Source organism: Atractosteus spatula, chromosome 7 (assembly GCF_055471065.1).
Source record: "Atractosteus spatula isolate fAtrSpa1 chromosome 7, fAtrSpa1.hap1, whole genome shotgun sequence".
NCBI classification, from domain to species: domain Eukaryota; kingdom Metazoa; phylum Chordata; class Actinopteri; order Semionotiformes; family Lepisosteidae; genus Atractosteus; species Atractosteus spatula.
In genome coordinates, this window is record NC_142712.1 from 15,265,588 (window position 1) to 15,277,022 (window position 11,435).

General features: G+C 37.5%; 1 protein-coding gene across 3 annotated transcripts in view; it reads left to right on the forward strand.

The window, feature by feature from the left end:
- Positions 1-8,837, forward strand: part of b3glcta (beta 3-glucosyltransferase a) — a 94,505-nt gene extending 85,668 nt beyond the window's left edge. Inside the window, exons 12-15 of one of the 3 annotated variants that reach the window (XM_088920104.1) lie at positions 2,303-2,402; positions 4,150-4,269; positions 4,627-4,771; positions 7,836-8,837. In XM_088920104.1, coding sequence (XP_088776230.1) covers positions 2,303-2,402; positions 4,150-4,269; positions 4,627-4,771; positions 7,836-8,003 — 533 coding nt within the window. In that variant the 3' untranslated portion in view covers positions 8,004-8,837. The remainder of the gene's footprint in view (positions 1-2,302; positions 2,403-4,149; positions 4,270-4,626; positions 4,772-7,835) is intronic. The other 2 variants (XM_088920105.1, XM_088920106.1) reach the window with 2 other exon arrangements.
- Positions 8,838-11,435: the final 2,598 nt, after the last annotated feature.

Below are 11,435 nucleotides of genomic sequence, written 5' to 3' on the forward strand. Positions count from 1 at the left end.
CAGAATCTTACCAAGCATCAGAATATACACTAAAGAAATTACAGAAAATGTTGCCCCCCAAAAAAACAATTCTTCAGTTAATTGAAACTACGAGAAGAAAGTCATACAAAGCCAACACAAACTGCAAATCTGCAAAATCCAGTAAAAGGGCCAATTTTGTTTTTCTGTTGTTTTGCAATATTGGCACTTTATTTCCATCTCACGTTTGAACTTCAGCTTCAGTATTTTATTGCCATAACGACTAGGTGCATGAAATTTGGTTTGGAGAGCTAATACTAAAATACATACCATGCAAATACACAAGATAAAACAATAATGAACAGCATCCACCCTACACATCTTCAGACACCTTCCTAAACGTACAACAGTGATAAAATAAATAACAGTGAGACCTGATAAAATAACAAAGCTATGCAAAATGTTCAGTGCAGAAAGTGCAGAGTTTATGCATCTCACAGCATCCAGGCAGGTACTGTGACAGAACCTTGTAGTGTTTGTCTTGATAGACGTAAGCCTTTTACCACAGGGGAGGAAAGTAAACAGAGGTTGGGCAGGGTAGGAAGGGTCGGCTAGAATCTTTAGAGCTTTGCATTTCTGTCTAGAGAAGCTGATGGAGTCCACAGAGGGTAGATGACATGCTATAGTTTTGGAGATGATGTATGCTGCTCCTTCTAGCTGCTTTTTGTCCTCGGCAGAAGTGTTGCCCTACCATGCACTAATGGAGAAGGTCAAAACACTGATTTACAGAAACAGGTTTTTGCTGCCTGTGAGACTCTAAAGGTTTTTAATGGTCTCAGAAAGACCAGACTCTGCTGAGCTTTTTTTTTTACCATATGGATGTGTTGACCTCCCATTATACAGTGTCAGAGATGGTGGTGCCCAGGAGCTTAAAATTCTCTACCACATCTGCAGATTGACCATTGATGTATAGTAGCCAGTGTGCTCCCGTTCTTCACCTAATGTCCATCACAAGTTCTTGTATTTTACTGAGGTAATAAGACACAACCCCAAGGAGCACCTGTGCTCAGGGTGAGAGGCTTAGAGATGGTTCACCACCTGCTTCCTGTCAGAATAGAAATCCAATAACCAATTACACAGAGTCTGGTTAATTCCCACCTCTGCTAGCTTATCAAAAGGCTTGAGAGATGATTGTGTTAAAAGCAGGACTATAGTTAATATGGAGGATCACAGCATACAGTACGTGCTGGGTGCTTTCTCTGTAGGCAAACTGGCATGGGTCCAAGTGAACACTAAAATTGGCTGAGTTGCTTGAAAGCTTTAATAATAACAGACGTCAAGGCTACTGGTCTGTAGTCATTGGGCAGCTCACAGTGGATTTCTTAGGTACTGATATTATAGTACTCATCTTAAAGCAGTGCGGTACCTTAGCCTGCTTAAGGGATAGATTGGAAATATCTCTAAAGATAAGAGCAAGCTGAGTGGCACAAGATTTCAGTATAGCAGTTCAAACAAGATAGGGCCAGATTCGTTCCTGCTGTTCTCTATGCAGAAAAATAATCTTACATCATGCTCCGGAATGATAAAGGATGGCTGGAGGGACTCCACTGTGAGTGGTCTTCAGCATGTTGGTTGCTGCAGTATGAACCTGCAGTAGAATTCATTCAGCTTGTGTGCGAGAAAGGGATTGTCACCTGGAGCCATTTGTTTCTCCCTGTAGTCAGTGAATAGTTGAAGGCCTCACCAGACACCTCGACTGTCATTAGTGATTGGATTTATTTTCTAGTTTGTTCTTATATTCAGCTTTGACCCTCTTTTCTGCATCTAATAATTCATTTTTGCTAGTTTAGAAGTCAGAATCCACACCTTCTTTGAAAGTCCTGCTTCAGAAATTTAAGTAATTTTTGCTGTTATAAGTAGGACCCATTTCTAGCAAACCAACTCACAGTTAATACTTGCATTCCTTATTCATTACCAGTGCACGCTTGGGTAGCTGCTGGTACACTAGGTCCTGTGGTTTGCAAAAGCCCAGAGCACTTTGTTCATTGGTGTATGGTGATTTCCTTTGCTTCAAAACTAGCATTTAAATAACTTAACATTTTTGCCTGATAAGGGGCTTGTGAAAAGCAGAGAACTAGTGGAGCATATGCATGGCCGCTAGGCAGTTTCACTGAAGTAATGCAGTCATTTTCGCTCCTAGTCTTTTCATACTTGGATGTAAATTCAATAGATCGCATTGTTGGGGCCAGAGCATGCAGTGGGGATTCTGAGCTTGCATTAATTACCTGAATTTGTGCCCTTTGGAAGATCATTCCTTTGTAACATTTTGGCTTTCTCTTCCCAGGGCACTGTGGAAAGACATTTGCTATTTTGAAGAGATTTGTGAGCAAATCTGTCCCAAAGACAAACTGGCTGCTGATTGTGGATGATGATACGCTCATCAGGTACAATGTCATGGTTTTGCATATTAAACCCCACCATTTTCTTTCAGAAAGTAAAATGGCAAAGGAGACATTATATAAACCACCTGCCTTATCTTATTGAGTTTGGTTCTGTTTGTGATAACCGTGACTCAATAGAAAAAAACCCAGCAAAACAAAGATATCCCAAGTGCTACTGTATGTGCAGTGATTCTACAACAACGCTATTTAAATAATTATTTTCATCCCACTGAACTTGAATCTCTACAGACATTCAACTTGCAAGCGATCTGTCGTCAGCTTTTCTCATTTTTCATTCAGCATGGGAGATGTTGCCACTAGGGCTTCCTGTGCAATCAAAAAAGAGAATGAAACTGTGTACAAATTCTACACTACTGCTAACAACCCACAGTGCTTCTTCTCCTGTTCTCCTTCTTCTCCTCAGTTGATAGTATGAATACACTATTTTGTATATGTTTAAGCAAAGAGAGAGAAACAGTGTGGTATTTGAGGACCGATTTAGAATCGGTCTCTATCAAGGCTATTAAAGATGAAAATTATAAAAATGTGCCAAAATATATTCCATAAATCATAGCTACTCAGCTTGTAACCCTTTAACTGCAGTAAAACCATACCTTAATTGCTTGGTTGAATTTTGAATTTGATAATTATCAATTAAGTAAGGAGATCAGGTAGGTAACTGCATCAGCATGTGTAGGCTGCAAAGGAACAAGTAAAGGTTTATTCTATGCTGAAAAGAGAAGAAAAGAAACACAACAAACCTGTTGTGTCAAACCTGAAGAAGGCTCCACAGCCAAAAATGTTGTGTTAATTTCTTCTCTTTTCAGCATGGAATAAACCTTTACTTGTTCCTAATTAAGGAGATGATGCTAGCAACGTTTTGCAGTGCAGAGAATTCAGTTCAAATTCAGAAAATCAAAGTTTTCAGAAGGAACAAATGTGATATGACATTTATGATGCGCTTGCATCATGTTATTGATGTTGCCTACTCTTCACATCCATAAAAAGCAGCAATTTGCTTCTTGTATTTTAATGGCACACACATTTTCCAGTACAATTATGCAAGTCCATGTTTGCTTTTCATTCAGTTCAAATTCAGAAAATCAAAGTTTTCAAAAGGAACAAATGTGATATGACATTTATGACACGCTTGCATCATTTTATTGATGTTGCCTACTCTTCACGTCCATAAAAAGCAGCAATTTACTTCTTGTATTTTAATGGCACACACATTTTCCAGTACAATTATGCAAGTCAATGTTTGCTTTTCATAAAACTACTTTGAGTCTCCCTTAAGTGGTGTCAAAAACATTGTACACATTAGTCTGGAATATCATTAGTACGGCTTTGAAACATGTTACTTGGTGTTACTTCCATCCATTGCCAGGGTCAGTGTAGAGTGAAAAATACCTTTTACATTCCAATATGTTGTTAAGTCCTTTTTGTTTTTTGGAAACACCCAATGTCTTTTCTGTTGCTTTCAGTCTTGATGTTGCTTTCAGCATGATGTAAATGCATTGTAAATTATACTTGTATATCACATGCATTTTACAATGCATATTACCTTACATAGAGAATGGGATTTGTAACTCAGAAGACCAACAAGATGTCCCTGTGGTTAACATTAATTTGTTTGCTTCCATTTTGAGGAAATGGTGAATTCTTAAATCAACTTTGGCACAGGATGGTGAAAGTGTACATTTTAAAGCATAAGTTCAGCAATGCTAATTCAACCAATGTCTCTCAAAAGCATCCCAAGACTGCAGAAACTGCTGAGCTGCTACGATCCCAGTGAGCCAATCTGCCTAGGAGAGCGCTACGGCTATGGACTGGGATTAGGGGGGTACAGCTACATCACTGGAGGAGGTGGGTAAGTTACTGTTTTATTGATGACCACATCAATGCCCCCAATTGGAATAATGATGGTGTAGAAAGAGCTTCTGGATTACATAATATACTAGACTGCTCTTGAGGCAGGCAGACATTTAAAATGATTGACACAGTTGTGACTGATCAACTGCTCATGAGCTCTGCAGTGAATGTCATAAGTAAACCCTCGATCTAGCCCTTAGGCATGTAGTTGGTTTCAGAACACAGTGGAAGCTAGGAAGGTGATCGGATGTCATTCCTGTGATTCTCCACTGTGCTTCAGAAGAAAGTCACAGCCCTTTTTTTTTAAAGCCTGACTTTAAAATGACGGTGTTCACCTCCCTCTCTCCTTGCTGAGGATGGTGTTCAGCAGAGCGGCAGTGGCGAGGCTGCTGGGCAGCGGCTGTCAGTGCTACAGTAATGACGCCCCTGATGATATGGTCCTGGGGATGTGCTTCAACGCGATGGGAGTCCCTGTGACACACAGTCCACTCTTTCATCAGGTAACTTGTCCAGCGCTGTCTTCTCCTGTCAGGCTTGGGTTCCCCTGTCAGCTGCTCAACGGCTGCCGTGGCCAAAATGGTCATCCTCCAGCATGGTCTTATCAGTTTCACCTGCTTTGCCGAAAAGACTAGTACACGGGCTGTGTGATGCTAGAGAAATTCTGGGGTAATTAAGTGTACTATAATGGGGCAGCCAGGTTTAGGAAGTGGAAACAGAGTGGGGCCACTAGGTGGCAGAAATGAGACATTCCTTACACTACATTTGCATAAAGGAATTAGGGAAGCACTTCCTGATGATCAGCTTTTTTTTGTTAAATAAATATTGACAAAGTAAAATTTGTGTGTTATCTGTAACGTGAGGTTAGATTCATCTACTCTTGGTGAGGACTAGACGGAGTTCAGATATGTCTTAATATGTAAAACCATAGAATTGTATGTGGTGTACTTTGTTTTCACATCACTGTATAATAGGCAATGATATTAGAAATAAAAAGTATTGTAAGTAAAAATTCTTATAGTAAAATAGGGTGACAGAACGTAACCCGGAGAATGGGATGCATTCTTAGTATTGTCCCTTCTTATGTGGTCAAGCCCCTGCTGAGTCAGTTTGTAGATTTATTTTGTAATGCCTGAGGGTAGTTCATTATTGGTGGATTTCTAGGTTTATGGTCTGTCGAAATTAGAATGGAGTGTATTGACTTGGGGTCTGCACATGTTTAATTTCACTGTTCGGTTTTCATATTTGGGAGTATTGTACTGTACAGTACATAGTAAGTAATACATGCCGGTAGTGCTGAGGATCGTCAATATACATGTACAGTATATGATGTTTTTTTTTAGCTTCCTTCTATATGAGTATAACATAGGTTATCATTCTGGACTAAAAATAGAGGGCATAAGCTCAAATTCCAGGTGGAACACTACTATTTTGCCCTTGCACAAGTTACTTCAAGTAAATTGCTCCAGAAAATTCCCTGGTGTATAAATGGGTCTCCAGGTCATCATTGTAACTGAGAAGTTGTCCTCAGATGATTGACCAGGTATAATGCCAGAATCCAAATGGTATATTAGAGAAATGACTGCATGTAGGACAGGAAACTATAGTATCCACCCCCTTCATCTCTTTGTTTTTCTGAGCTGGTTTATTGTTCAGTATGAGCTACCCTCATCCAGAAAAATCTAGTTTTTCTACTACATTTAGAAGTAAAGCGAATAAAATGCTTAAGAAAATAATGGGTTCCTGCTGTTAAATTACAGTATGAAAACATTATACAGTATGTTTAAATTTATTTCCTACATAAGGTTCTTAGTTGTATTACTTGGGTTTAGTTCATGCTAGGTTCTTTCACAGATTTGTAAGAACAGGGCCGTTGACGCACAGCAATAAAATATTACCGCCGTCAATGAACAAATCTGAAATAGCTTTTTATTCAGGTCTTAAGTATGATCCATTTTTTTGTTAAGGGAAGAAACAATGACAGTGCTTTGATTCAAGACTGCCATTTGTGATTGTAACATGTTTGAGTCCTTTTTTCTGCTTTTTAACCTAAAAAATGTTTCAGTTATATAATGGTGTTTTAGATTGATGAGTCCAAGCATTTGGAATGGCGATACATTTAATAGCTAAAAGCAAAATCTGGTGTATGAATTCCGTGACTTAAATGATGTTTCCATTTTACTGGAAACTTTTAAATTTAAATATATTGTAAATATTTAACAAAAAGTTCTCTGGGTGAGGGTCAGGTTAAAATATTACATTATTACAAAACATGTAGTTGGAATATGATTCCTTTTCTAAAGCAATGTAATGGGATTCTACTTCTCATTTGTGTACTGGAAAGAGAGGTTCCTGAGAGGAATTACAGATTGCATGTGAATGTGTCACATTGTGCTTTAGTGTAAATGATCACACAACCGACCTCTCTGACGTAGATTGAGTCTGTTTTTCTGTTTCTATGGGGAAGGTTCATCTGGTTACTTAAGATAACTGAAATGGCACGCGCTTCTTGCTCCCTAGACTGTTCCTGAATTATTCGTGTCATGTTTATGTTTAATTATGTACAGTACTTGAGATTCATATTTGGAAATAATGCTAGGCTGTGAAATTGTATATGAAGATTACTACATTTAGAGTGAGTGGTTTAGTTGTTTGATCCCAGGGATGAGTTCACAGAAAGATCTGATTTTTACGTTTTGTTATGTCTTTTAGCCATATTTTAGAATTGTTGAGCTCTTTGACAACATAGCTGCATATCTGCACCTGCATGTTTTTTTCATTTGATGTGTTTTTTTTCTCTTTTTCTTCCGCTTTGTGTGGTTCTTTAACAAAACCAGTCTTCTCGAAGTAAAGTGCTGTTGTAAATTCACTTTTTATGTTCTGATATTGAGTGTGATGTTCTAATGTTACATTTTAGCCTAGGGCTGACTCTCCTTGAACAAGGACAAATTTAAGTACAGCTAAGTGCTAAAGCTTAGTACAGCTGGTATACATTATACCTGAAGCAGACTGCTGACTGTTGACTAAAGCAGAGTACAGTCTTCATTTGATTTTTCAGGGAGAGATTACTTACTGTATGAACTGCAGTACATAATGCGAGTGCAAGTGTAACATTTAAACACTTGATCACTTATTGTGTCAATTTCTTTTGCTTTTAATCAGCAGTGACATCTTCCCAGGTTATTCATGCATAGCTAGTAAGTAAACGTATTGACTAACTGGGTAGGCTTTAAAATATTGTTTTGTTGTGCAAAGTAAATTAAACTATTAGGCTTAAATCTCTTTTAACTGTGCTCCATGAAATAAAGATGTGTGCTTTGAAGTATTGAAAATGTATGTGGAATTCCATTACACGTAACTCATTGACAATAATTCCTTCTTGACTTGCTCTTAACGTAAACCTCTTATCCTAATGCCTTATGGCAGTTAGAAAAAAGAGAATAAGAAGTAAAATGTGAAAACACTTTCTGAAAGAAATATAGTCATCCTCTATATATTCATAAATTCAGTAAACAGAATTTGAGCATCACAATTAATTTTGTTTACTGTGTGTATTTTTTTCCACAGGCAAGACCTGAAGATTACGCAAAGGACTTTCTTGCCCACCAAGTTCCCATTTCTTTTCACAAGCACTGGAACATCGATCCAGTCTCTGTCTTTCATAAATGGTTAGGCGAGGACCAGGGTGACAGACCAGCAGAGACAGTGCTCAGAGGCACAAGGCAAGAGTTATAATGTCTGGAACTTAGAACCCCATGACATGTTGTGCGTCTTTGTATATCTGTGTTGTTGGAAGAGCTACAAGAAAGTGTTTATATGATTGGGCATTTTTCAGTTGTGGACAATTTTAAAATAGATTTTTTTTTGCTTTCCATTTTCTACATGTACATGGAATTTTTCCAACTGCTGTTCAGCCTAAACCACCTCCATTGACCTCTGGGAACAAAAGACACGCACAACTCCACATTTTGCACTGCAGAATTCTCCGTCAGCTGTGGAGAGACGGACATAGCTCCTGTGTGCTCTTCGCAGATCCCTGACACCATGTCGGTAACAGGTTGCACAGATTCTGGTAACCCACTCTCTCTCTCACTAGCGCTCTCCCTGATTTGTTAGCTTCCACAAGGCCCACTCCTCAGACAGGTGGTCACTCCTGCGCCACTCTTTCTGTGCTTTTGGTGGAGGCACAGATTTTTACTGGATCTGCCACTCTGAAAGACTCTTGGAAATTTTAAGAGAAAATATTCTTATTTTGAAGTGAGATGAAAATGAAAATACCATCAGTGAGAAGGAGAAAGAGCAAAAAGGGAAGAGGCTGTGACAGCCATTTACTTTAGAATAATGTCCATGGCATTGTAGTGTGTATAAATAAACTGTACGTGAATGTAGTCTTTCAGATGATTGAGAAATGAGATGAAAGGGTACAGGCAGTAGAACTTGAATGCCAATGTGCTTCGTTTAATGTGTACTTCATTTTAATTTCCTGTAATATGCAGATAAAACTGTATGCAATCTCTTGTAAAGTTATGAGTTTCCAATTTTTAAGAAGTAAAATTTCTATAATGTTAATAACATCGCGTATCACTACTCTATTTTGAAAAAAAGCTTTACACTATTGGTACAGGTTGGTGTTTTCAGTGGGTGTTTTTTTCAGTAAGGGGCAGTTCAACTACAAAATTCTGTTTCACTGATGTTGATTAAAAAAACACTTGGCTAAGAAGACAATTTCTCAGTGGCAGAAGTCTGTTAAGAAGATACTATATTCTCTTATCAGTCATATTCACACACACAAACGGAGCACTCTGGGTCTGTTGGTTCATGATCCAAATCTTTACCTCCTGAAAAACAAAGAATCATCTCTCTACCTTTCTTTATACTGACTTACACAATCTTAAATGGAAGGAAATGCCAATCAGTTCTGCTATATTAATATAACATCTAGGCAGAACAATGCCTGAACTCTGGGTGCATCACCACCTCCTTCCCTTCATTCTCACACTTTTTTAAAAACAAAAAAAAATAACTCCTGGAGACATTTCTGTGAAATGGGTTGAGGCAGTCACTTATCTTGCTGTGTTCTCTGTTCGAGGTCAACAGCAAAGAAAAAGTACTGAAAACCAGGAGCAAGCACATTACATTCCATTGACTGTTTTAAAAATAACTATCCCTTTATTTGGGAAAGGGAAACACATAAATAGTTCCTTTTTGCAGGGGATAGAATAGATGGAGGATAACGTTCAAAAGCAATATTACAACAATACGACATGAAGAAAGTCTGTTTTACCTTAAATGTAATGCATTGTTAAATGGTTTATTAATATCTAACTTTTCTAAATTTTGATGATTTTATTTTCCTAACATTTTGTTGTTATATTCTAAGATGTAAAAATGACATACAGTATACTGGATAAAACCTTACATGAAATTTTACACATTTCTCACATAGTTGTTTTTGAAGGACACGTCTTCCCTTAGTACCATAGTCTGCTATTGGTTATCTATCTCATTTGTCTTCCCTGGCCAGTGTTCAATGGAGTGGCCTAACAAGCTCCTTCACCTTACAGACATTGTCAGAAAATGCTGCTGTTCTGTTTCAGTGCCAATAGAAAGGTTCACTTGTTCTTTTTTATCTTTGAAAGGACAAAGATGCGCTTTTTAGTCATAGATTTCTATTAAGCTTTCACGGATTCCTAGCGGTGTCAGCTGGCAAAAAAAAACAGACAAGCTACACTTTCCTTATTCTTCACTTTCTCATGCTCCTACTCAGATTTCGTTCCCTCTGGCTTGTGTCTTCAGATTCTCTATGTCTCAGCTCTCCTAACATTATTACACCTGGAAGGCATTTATGCAGGTACGTATAACAAAGTGCAGGAAAGTGCAGCTCCTATTAATGCAAAGCAAATGCAAAAATGGATGCTCATTTGGTTTGTTTGAGAGGAGGATTGTTTTCTTATAACTGACAAACCCCTTGATTTCTGTAAAGGAGAAAAGAATGGAGCATCTTGCCAAGGACAATAGAAGGAGGAACAAATAGAAAAAATGTCCACTCCTGCACAATACCACATCATACTATTCCAGAAAAAATACATTTTTTTGCTAACATTCTGCATTACCCCTTTTTTAGGTAGTTACTTGCATGCTTTTGTCAAAGGAAATAAGCTATACTCAATGCTATACTAAAAGACATCATAGTAGCACGTTTCACATGAATGGCATTCTTTCTGAAGAAGATCTTGATATGAAATTTAGCCAGAGAAAACAGCAGGTCTCAATCCATTAGTGATAAATGTGTTTGATGTCACTGGAAAGGTTTATTTTTAAAGGTCTCCCCGTTAGATTTGCTCCCTAGTTGCATTTTTAAAAATGTTTATGAGGCTTGGGTCTTTTCCTGGAACATTTTCAAAGGAATTTGCTGTCTTGCAATTAAAGAAGACAGGGCAGTAAACTTTATTTGAGAAGGAGCCATACTTAATATATAGTACTTCATTTTGATGACTTGATGCTCACATTAGAACTTTTATGTTTCGGCTTTCATTCTTGCTTGATGATACTCAAGACGGGGTGTGATCTTTAAAAAAAATGAGAGTTTTAGATACTGTTTATCTCTTGCATCTTTATATTAGGCAGCAATGTGAATCTTAAGAAAAAATATTTATGAAAACAAGCATCTGAAAGAGGCAGTAAAAAATCAAGAACTTAAGTTTCACAGTGGTAGTCATTTTAAAGGATATATTATGCTTTAATTTGCAATAGGTGAAATTATTTTCAAGCAGTGTAAAATCGTGTAGTGGATTGTCAGTATATTTTTACCATCTCCTTATCATAAACTTGGGTGTTTCTTATCTCTTTTTAGATATTAAGAATAAGACATTTGTTTCTCTGCAATAACATTTTCAAAATCTCTAGTATCTCTGCAATAACATTTTCAAAATCTCTCATACTAAAACTACCCACTTTTGTTATTGTTTTTTTTAATCCTCTCTTCCTGTCATTTGCTAATGATTCATATGAACAATAACCTAATGATGGGCATCAGTCCTATGTTTTAAAAGACAGAAACTTCCTAAAGTATATGTTTCTCATTACAGTTTTAAGTGTTTTCTTTGTCATGTTTTCAGCAGCCTATGTTGCACTCTTAAAAATGTTTTTTTTTCCCATGTGGCTTTT